The sequence below is a fragment of the Taeniopygia guttata genome, chromosome 1 (genome assembly GCF_048771995.1).
Source record: "Taeniopygia guttata chromosome 1, bTaeGut7.mat, whole genome shotgun sequence".
Classification (NCBI taxonomy): Eukaryota; Metazoa; Chordata; class Aves; order Passeriformes; family Estrildidae; genus Taeniopygia; species Taeniopygia guttata.
Window position 1 is genome coordinate 83,035,622 of NC_133024.1, and position 17,184 is coordinate 83,052,805.

The 17,184-nt window shown below is 41.4% G+C and overlaps 1 protein-coding gene across 4 annotated transcripts in view; it reads left to right on the forward strand.

The window, feature by feature from the left end:
• Nucleotides 1-15,898, forward strand: part of CYFIP1 (cytoplasmic FMR1 interacting protein 1) — a 74,616-nt gene extending 58,718 nt beyond the window's left edge. For all 4 annotated transcript variants that reach the window (XM_030277651.4, XM_030277669.4, XM_012569610.5 and 1 more), the window contains 7 exons: nt 436-526; nt 8,840-8,970; nt 11,199-11,271; nt 12,399-12,493; nt 13,585-13,823; nt 14,688-14,835; nt 15,285-15,898. In XM_030277651.4, coding sequence (XP_030133511.1) covers nt 436-526; nt 8,840-8,970; nt 11,199-11,271; nt 12,399-12,493; nt 13,585-13,823; nt 14,688-14,835; nt 15,285-15,449 — 942 coding nt within the window. In that variant the 3' untranslated portion in view covers nt 15,450-15,898. The remainder of the gene's footprint in view (nt 1-435; nt 527-8,839; nt 8,971-11,198; nt 11,272-12,398; nt 12,494-13,584; nt 13,824-14,687; nt 14,836-15,284) is intronic.
• The last annotated feature ends 1,286 nt before the right edge of the window (nt 15,899-17,184 follow it).

Genomic DNA, 17,184 nt, shown 5'->3' on the forward strand with positions numbered 1-17,184 from the left:
GACTATCTCAACTGGAATGCCCAGAAGAACTAGCTTGGGCTGTTGCAGCCATTCCTAATCACAAGGGCTTTTTTCATGTTGCTTTTGAATACATTCAGATGCTTTTTGAATGGTTTTGAAAGCATTCAAATGCAACTTTTTAACCAAAACCCTAAAAGTTACTTAGATAGTAAAGAGTCTGTAAGAGAAAAACGTATTTTCCTTTTTTACCTTCCTGGCCTTAGCTATTGTGCCATTCTTCTTGTAGCAAAGATGGTTAATGCCATGTGAAGTCTTTAAATTTGAAAAAGTTGCCTTTTTAAAGATGGTGACTGGCAGAATTAAATGCAAGATTTTTAGAGCTGCTTCAGTTCATGTATAGTTTGAATGCAGTTTGTTTTAAAGTTTCATAGTTCAACAGCGCTGACATGTTTACATACATCTGTTTTCTCTTAGTTACAAGGGACCATTCTTCAGTATGTCAAGACCCTAATGGAAGTGATGCCTAAGATTTGTAGGTTACCAAGACATGAGTATGGTTCTCCAGGTTAGTTTGTGTTTGATGTTACCTTAGCAGCCTTAATAAGATGATACTAACCACTATCTTCTGAATCTTTTATATCTGTCTTTCCCTCCCTCCTTTTTCTCCTGATAATCAGATTTTAGCCTGGCTTTGCTTTTGTATTTAATTTTTTTTTTTCCCATCAAAAGAATAATGGAATGCTATGCTTTCTGAAAGCTTTAAGAATTCTGTATGTAGGGCAAAAGGATGACAATCTGTATACAGACAGCCTTATGACATAACTGATGTTGAGCTGGGATGTCCACAATAGTTTCTATTTCTTATCTTTCTCATAAGCATGCTGAGCTTTTGCCTCGGCAAGTTAGCCTCTCACATTTTTTCTGTTTAAATGTCTAATTTAGATAACCCAGTTCTCTGGAACAGCCTCTTTTCTTTTCCTTTGCTCTCACCAAATGCAAGAAAAAAGGAGTGATACTGCTGGGAGGTAAACTGGTCCTGCCAGAATAGTTATGGCTTGTGTGGGGTGCATCTTAGCCTCTCAACAGGAGGTGTGACAGTTGCAGAAGAAGAAATGGCATTGAAAGCTGTTTGCCACTATGGAAAAATAATTGGCTAATTAGTATTTATCACATTGTTCACTGAAATTCTGAATCTGCTTTCCCCTTCAAAATATTCCTCCTTCACAACTTCTAATTAACACAAATTAGTTCTTCCATGTGCCACCCACCTCCTGAGTTTATTTTTCCAGAGTCACTTAGTTTTATTAAATGCCACTCTGGAATGAGGTTGGGTTTTTTCTGCTTCCCACAGCTTGCTTGACGTTCATTACCAATGTTAAACGAAATTGAGGTCTTACTGAGTGTTTCCTTCCTGTTTTTCTCCCTGGAGCATAGAAATGGATGAATCATGGTAGTTAGGAGTATAAAAATAATCTCTCTGAGGCTTTTAGCCATTCATTAAGGTCTGACCGCAAAAGCAATAGGTATTCTCAAATAGAGATAATGCATCACCAGGATCTGTGATGCTACAGGTGACATTAGGAAACTTGCCAGAAATTCTCACCTGTAAGGGCTAAATATTCGGCAGGAGATGCCCAGGGATTTTAGGAGAAACCTTTCTCTTAAGGTTGAAAGACAATCCATCCTATAGGAAAGGAAGAGCTTTACTGGTGCAAGGGTAATGAACTACTTTGACCTCATATTTGCTATTCCAAAAGAAATGCCATTTGTTTACATGCCTACTGTACCAAGAAATCAAAGCAACTCTTGGTTTTACAATGGAATATCATACTTAGTTTCAGAATTGGACTAGATCTCAAAACCCCCACCTGATTCTCTGCTCCTTTACTGCCCTGGTTCCTGTCAGGTTTTGTCTTAACATATAGTTTTCCTGTTGTGAACTATTTCTAGCAGAGGACACATAATAACCCCCTGGAGAATCTCTTCCAAGAAATGCTGACAGCCTTTATAACACAGTCATGCCATCTCTCCCTTTCCTTTCCAAGTCACCAGACAGAAGAGGCTTGTGGAAGATCAGGGCACCTCCATTGCTGTCTCACATCAGGGAGAAACTGCCCTGTGCTCCCCATCATGGAGCTGTCTGCCCTTGGAACAGCACTGGCTGATGAAGGAAAACATCCTCTGTGATGAGGATGTGCTGCAGGTTTTAGCCTTCACTGGGAGAGGAACTGCCAGGCTGTAGAAGGGCAGGCTCAAAGCATGCTTCCTTTTGAGTCACTGTCCTCTCATTTCTGTGCTGAATTCTCCTCTTTAGCAGTCTTTGCCACACCTTGTTTATGTGTTTTGTCACAGAAAATGTAAGCCAATGCACATCAACTGTTGTCTGTTCCCTCCTCTGCCTCTGAAAGCTTCCTCAGAAGTTGTTAGTTGTAGTAAGCCTGAGTGCTGTGGGGTATGTCTGTGTGCTGCTTCTATTCTTTCATAACAAATAATATAATAACTTCTTTATAACTGGCACAACCTACATATACGGACCAAAACTGTGATTCCAGACTTTAGATGAAGTATGTAGATTCTCATCTATCTTGATGCAATATGCATTTATTAATTCAGAATTAATTTCCTCAGTCCATGCTCCATGTGCAAAGTGATTTAAGCACACTCAGTAAGTAAGCCTCTAGCTCTTTCATGCACTTTAGACTTTTCAATTGGAGAGTTTTGTTTGGACTCTGCTGATTGCAATTCCTTGGCCCCTTCATAATCAGCCTTCTAGACTTGTGGATTTCTAAATGGTGATTTATTGCTGCTAAAAGGAGCAGGGTACAGACAGTGGCATCAGAGTTGTTCAGGACTCCTCTTTGCCAATGGGTTTGTTTCCATAGGAACAGTCTAAAGCAGTGGGGAACTTGTTCATCTTTTAGTCATAAAAATATTTGTCTAAAAATACATTAAGCATAAGGATTTTAAAAGGGACCTTTTAAAGTTGCTAAAGCTCTTAAAGGAGTATTTGCCTTGTAAGAGTTTAAGCTTGAAATTTCATCTTGGAGGTAGCATTTTCTTCTGCTGGTTTTTTGAATATTTGAACATGTAATTTCTGCTTTTAATGAATGAGTATCCTGCCACTCTGAAGTGTCGTTGAATACAATGAAGAAAAGTAGTTTGTCAGCTTTGCTGTGAGATGAGGCTTTTGTCGCTGGTATACCACCCCTCCGAAACAAACCAAAGAAACAGAACACTCAAAGCTGGTGCGGGACAAAGCACTTGTTATTCCAGGCCATGACCTCTTGAAACCCCACAATTTGGCATGTCATTTTGGGGAATTCCTCCAAAGCCCTGTGCCCCACTGGCTGCTGTGTTCCCATCTCTCCCTGGGTTGATTGTGCTGCTGGCAACACTGTGGGAGCTGTTTCTGCACAGCAGTCTGGCAAAAAAGAGTCTTCCACCCCTTTTTCTGGAATATTTCAGGTCAGAGTCTAATAGGAACTGCAGCGAGCCTGGGCTGGGAAGCATGGGGAAGGGCAGCAGTGGCTGGAGGCTGCGAGGGAAGCATCACTTGGGGCATAGCAGAAGGGTTTGTAATTCTAAATGTTATCCCAGGTTTTTTATCAACCTCAGATAAGGAGGAGAATAATTCAGGAGAGGACACAATGGCTTAAGTCCACATTGGATGGAGGAAATGTATTCATAGGTCTTCCTGAAACCTGTCCAGGGGCGACAGACTTTTGGAAAGATTTTAGAGGAAAGCCAGATCACCTTGATGATTTTAAGAGGGTGGTAAGAACTCATTAGATACGCAGAAAAATTGAATATTTCTTTCTAGCAAAATGAACACAGTGCACAGGCTCCATGGTCATAAGTCCTGGATAGATGTATATGCTTAAACCTGATGACTATTTCCATTGAAGGGAATGAATGGCAGCACTGTTGATATGCAGAGTTAATGATGCCTCTTGTAAGCCAAAGAAGTACTTGGATGCAGCATTTGAAGGTCTCTATGAAAGTGAACATAAACTAAAGGTGATTATAGCACCCAGTTTCTTGGGAGCAGCTGTGCTATTGCAGATTACTAGATTTTATTTGATAATAGTCAAGTCAGTTCTTTGCAGAAAATAACTCAAAACACAGCTAGACCAAGAATTATAATCAAGGTCCAGTTTGTAATCAGAAATTTAGTTCTATAATTAATACCTCATTTTTGTCCTAATCTTTTAGGTACCAGAATTGTTACAAGCTCTGGAACAAGCTCTGTTTGATTTCAGTCTGTAGGTGTGAATTGAGAAATGAAAGGTGACCAAAGTGAAGGAATCCAACCAGCTTTGAGTTCCATGTGTTGATTTTCTCTGACTTCCTAAATTAATCAGTGTACAGACTGCACAGCTGAAACTTGGCATCTGCTGTTTGAGTGCTGGTGAGATAGGATTTTGGAAGCAGAGAGGGAGCCTAATCCTTTACTAATCTTCTGTACTTTACTGATCTATTCTATATCAACAGTCTTTGCTTCTGTTGAGCTCTGTGGAAATCAGAAACTGGGATTATATAATCAATTATTATGACACCTAATGTTGTCCCATCTGCAGGAATAGAGGGATTTAATTAAAACTGCTTTCTTGGAGAGGAGGAGCAAAAAAACCTTGATTCATTTACCTTGCAAAGTTCTGTGTATATATAACTAATTCAGTAACTTATGAATTCCACCCACAAACAGAATTAGAGGAAGAAGGAAGGTTGCAAGCAATTAAGTGAAATTAACTTTCCTAAGACACTTATTCTTTTTCCAGGGCTTTAGTAGGCATGCATAATCTTTCATAAAAACACACTTCTGTGTAATGTGCACAGAGTGTAATTTGGAATGGCATTGCTCAAACATTAATGAAAACATGATGTATTTCTGCCACAGGACTCCACTGGGGAGTAGATTGGTCTTTCATGAGAAATTGCCTGTGTAGCTCTGTAAACATTCATTTGTTTTGCTGGTAAATCAAGCTCTTGATCTAAAGGGAAGAAGTACACTAATGATGGCAGCATTTGGAGCATCTGCATGCTAAATACTGGCTGTCAGATTTTCAAAATAATATCACAATTTGTTCATGAATGTGTGTGGGTGTGCTTATTTGTATATCTGTATATGGAGACTGGGGCTTAGAGTGAAGAAATAAGGAACTTTGTTAAGGACTTTGAGAGGAGCTCTGTCACCTGGAGTGACTGTAAAAGACAGTAAGTAATTTTTATGGTATGAACCTCAAGCCTCTTTGACTTTTACTGTCCTGCTGCTTTTGAGTGGACTTAATGTCTCATTTTGGTTTCAGTCACACTTTCAGTATGAATCTCTTGTTTCTCGCCACAATTCTCTGTCCTGCTTGTGGTTTCTCTCTGTGCCATCCTGCTCCTTCATATTTGCTTCAGGTGACATGGGTTATTCTCAGGATTACATTGACTGTGAAAAAATATTTCTTACCGTTCCAGATGTCAGTCTTTTTTCCTGAAACTCCCCACAAAATCCACAGGTTGGGTAGGAGATTGAATGGAATCTGAAAACCCTACTCTTTTCGATCCCTGTCATGACCAATGGTTGTTTCCATGTTGAAGCAGCAGAATCTTCCTTGCTGTTCTGCTCAGCTTCTGTTTCTCACCAAGCTGCTCCCCACCCACCACACAAGCTAAAGGGAAGAGCATGTCCATGGCCATGCATGTCACCAATATCCTGTGTGCTTGGATAGTGCTTTCTCTCCATGGTGACCCTGTGGAGAAGTCCACAGTTCCTCGTGGTGTTTCAGGGAGTCTTCCAGGCCTTCTGTTGGTTCACCATCAATCTCTGTGTATGTGGCACAGATCATAAGACCAGAAATATTAGTAGATGTTCTAGTTTGATTTCCTCCATGGCACAGACTTAAATCCAGGATAATACATCAGACATTTGTTTGCAGAAAGTCTTGGAATGAGGAAAGTATTTGACTTCTTGCAGTTCATCCTTAAAAAACCTTTTTTCTAGATGTGGAAATCCTTTCATCAACAAACACAAAAGAAAGACTAGGGTGTGTAACTAAAACACACTGGAAGTTTGTGATAAAGCTGATTTCAGTTCTCCTAACTTTGCATTTTCTTCCTAGCATCAAAAACTTTTTGGGGAAAAATTTGCAACCTTTTCAGTGTGATCTTTAAAATTGGAGTCCTGGTATTCAGCACTGCAGCATCCTATTGCCGTGTTGGGCAGGTCTGTTTAAATGACAAACACAAGTACTGCTCCTCACCTGGGGATTGTGACTGGCTGCTATCCTGCAGTGTTCAGTGAGCACTGACAGCCATTCCCACAGCTTTTCCATTCCACAGTCCCTGCATTGTGGGGAGGTGGGAATTGGTGATGTGCTGGCATTGTTTGCTTTTTAGCTAGTTGTAAATGTGTTACTTTGGAAGAAATTAAGCTCAGCAAGCACTCACTATGTCTGACCTTTCTCCATCAGTTTTTCAGTTCTGTTTTTCTCTGAAGTCACCAAAGTACTACAGTTAGATCTGAAATTCACCTCCAGTAAATACATGTGGAAGCACTCATTTACTGTTAATTTTCTATTGACAAACAGTTCTTTGAGCTGTAACAGAGCCAGCTGTGCATCCTATGATCATGCACTTTACAGATGTTTTGTGTTACCAATTTTAATGATATGAGGCTTTCTATAGAAGTATGTGGGTTACCTATGTAATTTTTTCCTTCACTGTATGTTTTCATGTTCCTTTGTGTCAAAATTTTGAGTGGGTCTTGGGTCTTCAAAGAGACAAGAGCAGCTGTTGGTTGCTGTAAGGTTGGTTTTTGCATGAATACATATGTCTCAAAGGTGAAGAGTTGAGAGAATTAAAGTCCATGCCAAAAGCTTTCTGGAATAGAGTTCCAATGTCCCGAGCAGAAGCAGCAGCAGCTCCCATACCTTTTTTTTTTCCTTCTTCCTTTTTTTCACCTCAGTACAGGGGGATTTTATTAATAAATCGTCCAATAAGCTAAAAATAATTCTAAAACATTCTTCCTGCACCTATCCGAGCTTGATTCTAATGTGAAAAAATAGTGTCAGTTCTTACACAAAATCTACACATATAATTCTATCTGTTCTAGCTAGAAATGCAAGCAGTGTTCTGCTATGTTTTCATTATGCCTAGAGCTAAGTTAATTTTGTGAAAGGTAACACTACTGAACTTTAAACTAGGCTTTAGGCCTTTTTACTAGCTAATACAGTTTCTTAATGCACTTAAGATATATTTCTACTTACTTAAAGCTTAAACTTACACTCTTACTTCATGTCTGTGCGGCTTAATGTATTTCAGTTTCTCTAAAGGTTCCAATTCAATCCCTGCATGCCTTTCTCTCTCTGAGGGACCCAGAGGCTTCTATTTCATGCATTCCAACACCTCTGAATTTGAGGAATTTCCTTGGAAGAGATACGCTGCAGGTTGGATTTCATGTTTGTGTGCTCTCTTCAGCCATTGCCTCACTGGGTAGATAGCCAAGTCTGATCTCCTGCATGAGAAGTGTTCATCAGCTGTGTCAAAGGAGCTCATGGGAAGGTTCTGAAGGGCGTCTGTGTTCTCTTTCCTTGTCTTCTCTCAATTGCTTTAGATGCAGTTGGATGGAGATTTGTCTGTCTTGATTCAGTGTAATGGAAGTGAATTGCTACGTGCAGCATGCAATTTGAAAGCTTCTTATTATGCATTTTCTTCTCAGTCGAGTGTTTTGGTGGCTTTTTAGAAGGGACAAGCTTGTGCAGAAAGATAGAGCAATGCTGCAAAGGATTAACTTGCAAAAACTGAAGAGCTGTCTGACCTATTGTGGTTCCTGCTGATCTTCCTCTCCCATCCTGCACATGGCTTTAACCTCTGAAAGAGAACCAGATTGGGTCTCTGCAAAAGCTACTGAGCCTGTGGTTTCCTGGTCTTCTCTCTAACCAAGGGACTGTACAGCCTCACTGGGGCTGGAGGGCAAGGACTGGCAGTCCATCACCGTGTTATGCATTGTCACTGTTTAGGAGAAGTTTGGTGGAAAAGATACATGATTATGTAGACTATGTGGGTTTGAAAATGATAATTTTAGCTGTTTTTTAGCAGCTTTTGCAAAACTTTGACAGAAACTGTGTTCTGGTTATGCTTGTCAGCAGGATCTGGTGTACCCTTGCCTGCAGAGCTTGACTTGCGATCTCTGTATTTGCTTTGAGAGGTCACAGATCAGCTCTGGCCCTCTGGCACTGTCAGAGTTATAGCCTGACACTACCCTTCTTCCCTGTATCTGAGCTCTCAGCTCCTTGCTGGCTCTGTCATCCATTAAAATAGCAGCTGTGAATTGAGTGTGTCAGTAGTGCAGCAGGTTGGGGAATGGTGGCTGGAACAGGGCTTAAAGCAGATGAGAGCTCTAGTCTCTCTTCCTGCTCCTGGGTGTTGTTTTCTTAGCCCTTACACCGGCTCTCTTTTCCAGGAGTGAAAAGTTAGGCACTCCACTTTGCATGATTTATCCAGTTAAAAAGGTCAGTGCACTGGCGTAACACTTCATAATCTCTGAGTTTTAATGCATTTAAATGCTGCTCATTTCAGTTTCCTCTGGGCTGCACATATGGAGATAAAAACCTCATGTGCTGATACATGGAGAGGGAAGTCTAAACCTGTGCCTGTGGTGTTTGGAGGCACAGTGTGTGGAGGCACATTTGTGCAACCTTTAAATAGACAAATTGGTTAGAAAAGGGCTTTTGAAGCAGAAATTTAAATTAATCCTCATCTCTATGACTCTTACTCACATGGCCAGTATCTTTTGTCTGCTTTCCTGAGGTAACAGTGTGCCTGTGTGGTCATCACTAGATTCGTTCTGGCTCCTGAGACTTTTTTTTTTTTAATTCTCTTCTGATTTCAGGTATCTTGGAGTTTTTTCACCATCAGTTGAAGGACATTGTTGAATATGCAGAACTGAAGACTGTCTGCTTCCAGAATTTACGGGAAGTGGGAAATGCTGTCCTGTTTTGCCTCCTCATTGAACAGAGTCTGGTAGGTGCCTGCTGTGCTAGTTTAAAATCCATCTGTCTCTCAAAATGTACTCTCATATTTTTGTTACTAACGTCATCAATAACAAGGTTGAAATCTGTAAGTTTGCTGTTACTGATGGGCAGATGGGTAGGAACAGTTCCCTGCACTCATCTCTCACAGTCTTGCAGGGGCTTTCATGTCTGTTAGATACAGTGATGCCTGACTTTGCTGGGTGAGAGACGTTGCCTCGTGTGCGGTACCTGAGGATCTGACATTGCAATCTTCACCATAAATTATAATCACATATGCCACTCCTGCAGCCAGTCCCAGTGTGGCCACTCTTTATGTCAGCGAGCTGTGCATCTGGTACTGCTGTATTCCTTTCCTGTGTGTCATTCCTGCTGAGGTCTGAAACATCACAAGGTTAACGTTGACATCCTTGGACGTCCTCCTTGCTGCTTGGATGGCTGACAGTGGTGCAGAAATTCACTCATCTGTCCTAGCTTGAACAAAACTCTGAAATGTGTCAGTCTTTCAGCTGCTTCTGATTTATCTAGAGTTTACCTTACACTGTGTAAACCTGCCCACAGCTGACATCACGGTCCTATAATTTATCTTTATCCTTACCTCCAGTTTTCTTTCCCCACCCTTCTCCCATGTTATTATTATTTGTTGATCAAACAAGAGCCCAGACCTGTAATTTCTTTGTTTTCAATGCTATTGGGTACTTACAGAGGAAAGGTGGGCATTGATAATGGATCAGAACAGCAACAGGTCTGCTGGCTTCCCTTTCCTTACCCACATGGTGGTGTTGAATGTTAAGTGGGGGGGTGTCTCTTCCTGCTGTGCGTGCAGGCACCCTGCCCAGGCTGTGCCATTTCATGGTGCTGCTGAAGTTGGGCAGCATGCAGAGATCTTTGCTGACTGCAAACCAGCCACGTCATTTCCTCAGCAAGCTGGCTAGGGGCCTGCTGTTGGACAAAAATAAACCCTCACGGAAGGCTTCTCTGGGGTGTATTAAAGTTGTCAGTGTTAGATAAGGTAACGAAGACAGGCTGTTCCTCAGGATTCCTGCTCATGGTGTTAGAGGATCCCTCCCTCATGGTGGAGTGTAATTGTAGGGCTGGGGGTCACGCAGCAAACCTGTAGTCAATAATGGCACAGCTGAAACAGAATGAGAAGCTGGATTCCTTTGGGTTCAGGCTGAGTGGGTGCATGGTGAAAGGGCAGGCAGGCGAGGGCCATCACTGCCTCCTGGGAGCATTGAGGGTGTACCAGAGTGGCACCAGCATGGAGGTACCTTCTTTGGGACATCACCAAGGTTACCCTTTCCAGTCACACACCCCACACACACATCCAGTCACCAACGTGCTCACTGCCTCTCCTCGTGTTTTTGTCCCATGTCCTGTCATGTATTTCAATATTTTTCCATTGTGGTCATCCCTCATAGCTAATCTAGATTTTAGCTCAGTGTAATTCTGAGTATATCTGTGGTAGTGGGTGGGTCTCATGCATTTCCCTGGTTGACACCAAGGAATTAGAAAAGGAACTGGAAAAGGTGCATGAGCCCCAGCACCTTGCTAAGAGTATGGATAATGACCAGCTTTTCTAATATTAGTGCTGAGGGATTACAAATTAGTAGGGTCTCTGCTTCAAAACTGAGCAAAGTCATGCATCTGCTTCTGGTCATCTGCATTTTCCCCGTGTGTACACACAGGAGGAAAGAAACAGGAGACATCTGTCTTCCTTTCCTCTGTCCCTAAAGATGTAGAATACTTCCTAAGACATGATTCTCTGCTGTTGTATGTCTCAGCCTGCCTGGCAGGGAGACACTCCCACCACGATAAGCTCCCATTAGGATAATGGGTGGTGGCTCTGGTAAAAATAACCAAGCAGTGAGTCATCTTCTTCCCCCTTTTGTCTGTTCGGGAGCTGTCTGCCACTTTCCCACCGAAATTACTCATTCTGCATTAGTTTATTTACTAAATACCCTGTCCTTTATGAACTGCCAGCTGAGGGTGGGAGGGGAGTTGCTGGAGTTTCTTTGGGAGTTCAGAGTAACCTGGTGAAACGAAGTGGTCCTTGGGAGTGGTCCACGAAGAGAGGCAGCGCTCGGAGCGGCTCCTGCCGTGGTGACAGAGGCTCGCTGCCCTCTGGTGTCTGTGCAGCGGCATCGGCCTGCCTTTGGAATCCCGCTCTGGGGATTGGTGCTTCTGTCCTAAATGCCTCTCGTTTTCTTTCTGTCCCAGTCTCTGGAGGAAGTGTGTGACCTGCTGCACGCAGCGCCGTTCCAAAACATCCTGCCCAGGGTTCACGTGAAAGGTATCGGCAAAGTGAAAATACCTTCCTTGGGTAATGCTTTCCCTTTCCCTCCCTGCTGCTGTGCTTCCAGTAAGCACCTCTAGCCACCCTTTACCACAGCGATGGTAATTATAGGACAGAGGTATCAGATCCAGGTCTGTTTGCCTGGCTGAAAAAACAAATGTTTGCTGGGGATGCTCTGTGCAAATTACAAGGGGAAGAGGAGGAATGCCATGAAAAAAAGCAGGATGGATGCCCAGGGGCAGTATTATCCTGCTTTGTGGATACAGGGAGAGGCTTTTCTGAAGCTGCTGTTTAGCTTATAGAATTGTCAGTTAAATATGGAGTGTGGGGAGTCTGTCAGCAAGTAAGTAAATAAAGGTGATCCCTGTAGATTTTTCACTTGCTTTTCGCTAAGCTGAGTATGCAGTAGTGAATATTTGCAGGATTGCTTCCTATGGTATCTGCTCTCCTCATCTTTCATCATCAGAAAGTGACCTGTTCCCCCTCCCCTTTGCCTTCTCTTCTTTCTGTTTTTCTCCTCTGTGTCCTTTGTTTTCCATTTCTCACTGCTGGAGCAGCTGATTTGTTCTGCTTGGAGAAATCCCATCAGCTACAAAACTGAGAATATTTCCAAGCTCACAATAGCTACTTGCATCTCTGCATAAAACTAACCAGACCATTGTAAATGGTATTTTCCCATTTGCCAGAGAACATTTCCCACTTGCCAGTGTTGAGGAAGTGCCAGCTGCTTTTTAGCCTTGCTATACACAAGATTTCATCCTCATTTTACCTCACCTTCTAGAGACAAACATTTTATGCATAAAGACAACCTAGTTGTCTTAGTACAAGTGGGAGTCAAATATCTTGGCAACAGCAGCATAACAGAGCCTTATAGTCTTCCTTGAATTTACTTAATTAGATGTACTCTGCTACAAATCCTCTTTTCTGTTTGCACATGCAATGTAGCATTTTAAAATATGTGTGTATTTCTCTAAAAGTGCATGGAAGATTAACCAGCTATTTAATAGTTAAATTGCCTAAAAAGAACACAGTTTTCTTCCTTGCTGGGTAAAGATTGTGTTAAAATAAGAATTCTCTTTGTTATTTGCAGTTTATGATTTCTCTCTTCACTTATTTTCTTTCAGAGGGTGAAAGACTTGATGCTAAAATGAAGAGACTGGAATCAAAATATGCTTCACTTCATTTGGTTCCTCTCATTGAAAGACTTGGCACACCCCAGGTAATCTTTCTCATTTTTGTCAGAGGCAATTCAAGAAATTTCTGAGCATCAGAAAGCCTGTCCTAATAGTTCTGTCAGAACTTCAACCTGCACATCCAGCTTGTTCCCATAAATGATTTTTATTTAGATCCAGTAATTTGGAAAAAGCTGTTAAAGCTTAGAAGTTTAAAACTTTCAAAACTGGGGCAGAAGTGACAGAAGTGACATTTGGGGGAATATGCTAATTGATATGTTTATCATGAGATACCCTCCCAGTGTAAGGTCCAGCCTGGAGCTCCTCCTGCAAATTCCTGCAAAATGAAAAGCAATCAGTTTTCTTGTGCACATGTATATATGTTTTTAAAACATTTTGTCACTCTTAGCCACTTAGAAACTCTTGGAAAGTGAGCTGTCATTTGAGTTGAGGTCTCCTGGAAACAATGACCAAAGAGAACATTTTTGAACTGCCTTTGCCGCTTCAGCACTGTTTCCCTTTCTCCTGGTGTGAGGGTGCATTAATCCCCTGCTAATCTTAGCAGTTTGCTAGTGGTTGAGATGTGAATAATAGAAAGTAAGAGCAGAATGCCCCAGAGTTCAGATTGCTGTTGTCATCGTAGGTGCTGCAGTTCAGTAGATGCTGCTGTGCTAGGAGAGAGCTGTCTGTGTGATGGCACAAGCTGGGACAAGCACAAGCAGCATTCCTCTTTTGGATTTTGTCTGAGCCTGTTGGTGCTCGGAGGTGTGCAGGAGAGTGCATGCAGGAGCTACAGCACAGCACTGAACTCTTTGGTTTTGCTTTCTGCCTCCATTCAGACAAAGAATTCTTTAAACTTCCCTGAGATAAATCCAGGACTAGCATTACTGCAGTTAGTGTTACTTACTTTAAGTCTGTCTGCTTAAGAAGGATTTTACAATTTTCTCTGAATGTTTTTCCACTCATCTGATCCCCAGGTTAGCAGTGTCTGACCTCACTTTAAATCAGAAGACATTTCTCCTAGAATAAACCATGTGAAACTGAAAAATGTACATTATTTATTTTTTAAAATAAAATTTTGCGGTGAAGTGGCTGTTACCAGATTTTATGCTGTGTTTCTCTCTTTGTTTCTCTCCAGCAAATAGCAATCGCAAGGGAAGGGGACTTGCTGACCAAAGAACGCCTCTGCTGCGGGCTGTCCATGTTTGAGGTCATCCTGACGAGGATCCGCTCCTTCCTGGACGATCCCATCTGGCGCGGACCCCTGCCCAGCAATGGGGTGATGCATGTGGATGAGTGTGTGGAATTCCATCGCCTCTGGAGCGCAATGCAGTTTGTCTACTGCATCCCCGTGGGAACACACGAGTTCACTGTGGAGTACGTGCTGCCGGCTGCCCACAGTGCCCTGTGGCAACAGTGCTTGGCTTGTCCTGTTGTGGCAGCGGGGCTGTGCCCGTCTGCAGGAGCTTAGTGCAGAACCAGGGAGAAGTGCTGCCATCACCATGAGGGGCTCATCATCCACAAACACAGATATTATTGTTATCTGTAGTGAAAATAACCCTCTGTTTTAAGTATTGCCAGTGTATAATGAATGATCCTGTGACAAACAGGCCCTAGCACGTGTCTTTCAATAGGGGTCATGCCCCTATGGACACCCGGCTTAAATAAAATAGCAGAATATTTGTGCATCTAACTTTAACAAGTATTTTTTCTCTGAATTTAAGATCAGGAATTTAACATGATTAACACAAGTTAACCAGGAACTGTTGTTTGTTCTTGGTTTTGTTGGTTTTGAGAATATACTTATTTTGAAAAACTGTTGAGCTGTAACATGCTTTTTACTGAGCAATTAGAAAAGAGCATAAGACATTTACTTCCTTTCATGCCTGCAGCCTAAAGGAGCAGAGTGGTGCTGAATTCCCGCTTTGTTTTCTTTGCAAGTGTTGTTTCCACTGAAAATGAAATGTAATGGCATGGGAGTCTAATAGGGAGTAAATGTTTTTGGAGTAACTCTGTTATGTGAATTTCAAGGAGAAGGAGGAGTTCTGGTTTTTTGTTAAGTATCTTATTTGAATTGTTTGTGATATCTCCAATGATAATTAATATACCAGAGTTTTTGCTTTCTAGATTAATGTCTAACATATTTATTATTTAGTGACATGGCTGATTACTGAGTGTTTGCTGTGACTGTGTTTTGAAGATGTAGTTGAAACCTGCTCTGTGATGTGTTTCCTGTTCCAGGCAGTGCTTTGGGGATGGCTTGCACTGGGCTGGATGTATGATCATCGTGCTTTTGGGACAGCAGCGGCGCTTTGACGTGTTGGATTTCTGCTACCACCTGTTGAAAGTCCAAAAGCACGATGGCAAAGATGAGGTTATCAAGAATGTGGTGAGTTGAAAAACATCTTTATTTACTTGTTATCAAGACAACAACTCTGAGCTGTTTTTCCTCAGATGCAGCATAGATGTGGCAATCCTTTTTTAGAATTAATTGCTGAAAATGAGGACACCAGGATTTTCAGAAACAAAAGATAAGGCTGGTGGGGTTGGAAGACTGGTCAAGCAGAATTCTGATGTCACAAATATTTAAGATTTTCTTAATGCCTTCCATCTTATATATGTTCATTCCCAAAATGACAAGGCGGCTGTAAACTGAGCTTCTTTGTAACAGCACTGTCAAAAACCAAATTGCACCTTGTATTTTCACTGGCTTAGCAATGCAAGGGAAACATTTGTAAAATTGCTGGGAGAGATGAGGTAACAGCATTTGCTGGTTTTCTGGCTAAGGCTTTTCATATCCAAAGCTAATTTCTGGGTCTGTTATTTTGATGTTTGCAGCCTTTGAAGAAAATGGTTGAGAGAATTCGCAAGTTCCAGATTCTAAATGATGAAATAATTGCTATTTTGGACAAGTATTTGAAGTCTGGTGATGGAGAAAGCACACCCGTGGAACACGTGCGCTGCTTCCAGCCACCAATTCATCAGTCCCTTGCCAGCAACTAGATTCTCACCTAATAATACTTTTTGCACCTCTTTAGGCTAAAAGTGTGAGAAAAAAAAGCAAGGAAAAAAACCCACATGAACAGTTTTGAAGAATATTCTCACCTGCATTTTTCAGTATGCCTGTGCCATTTGAATGGCACACTGTTCTCTCCAGTCTCCAAGCACAGTAACTGTATACAATCCATACTTATTTTTCTAGACTAAAATTTTATACACTTTGATTAAAAGCCTGTAAGATTTTTGAAATCTCTGCATTCCTGTCCAAGGTGGCCATTTTAGACTGGACTGGTATAATTTTCCCCTGAAGCTATAGAAATAATGGCTGTGGAGGGTAAAAAATGGTTCTGTAGAAAAAATTTTTAGAAATCAATGCATAATTGTTTGTATTAGAGCCTTAATTGCTTAATTTGCCTTTATTAAAAAAAAAAAAGAAAAAACAACAAAACAAACTGTGCTGGTGCTTTGTGAATAATTTTCTAGTCACTTGATTCCTTTTCCTGTTTGCAAATCTATTCTCAGAGATCGGTAATTATGGAAATGAAGGCTATTTAAAGTGTTTCAAAGTTATTTAACATGGAGGTGGCCAATATGATTCTAATCTTTTAAAAAGATGAAAGTTTGAGTGATTAGAAGGGGGACTGTTTAGTTTTTCCTAATGAGAGCTTTAACACAGTTTATATTTTGGTTTGCAATACATACCTGTGTACACAAACACGATTACAAGTGATGAGGAATTCTTGTTTAAAAGAATCTTGACTACAGTGATCAGGTGTAATCTATCCCAGTATATAAACTCTAATGATGTTAATCGTTATTTATTATGGAAAGTATTTGTTAAATTACACTTGCTGTATAATGCAAACATTGCATCAGTAAAATTGTAAAACTTTGCAACTTTAGAAGTTGAATTTTAAAGCAAACCGTTCAGCCAAAAATAGTAACTCCTGCTTGCTTACTCCAGGATCCTGTCAGCTGGCTTTGGGATCAGCCCTAACCAAGATGTTAAGATGGCCAAAACACACAGAGACAGATAATTACATGTTTTACCCAGGATATGGGTTTGTGGAGATGTTACTTGGTTAGTTTCTAACCTATAGTGTGAAACCAAGAATGCATCCCTTTGAGAACCTGTTTTTATTCCTTGCCTCTTAGTAGTTCATGGCTAGGTTACAGCACATCTTTTCTCCTGCTCAGCTCTTTCCAGGTGCTTCACAGCCATGGAATTGCTTTCAACAGTGGGTAGAAATGAGCATCTGACAGAAGAGGTACACAGGAAGTGAGGAAACATGTAGGTATTGGAGTGGCAGAGAACTTGATTTTTAGGAAAGAAATTAACTGAAATTTCCTCAGCAAAACAGGATGGAGATTTTCCAGGCAGTCTATCAGCACGATTCGCAATCAGAGGTTTCCCTAGGACATCTGTGCTTGAGAGCTGCCATTCTGGAGTGGTGTCTGTCATGGTGAGAGTGTACACAAGGCTGCCCAGTGCGTGGGAGACAGAAGTCAGAAGCACTTGTGGTTTTTTTACACCGCTTTGTTTACAAGTTCTTTTACTTATTATTTTCTTTAAGAAACAGTCTTTTAGTTCACAGAAGACTTTTGGTCAGCCAGATGCTTCCCTGTGATTCCAGCTTCAGTTAAGGAAATGAACAACTTTCCTAATTTGCTGACATCATCGTTGGTTTAAGGATGTCTCACACACCTGAAATTTTGGCTCGGCACTGGTACAGAAATG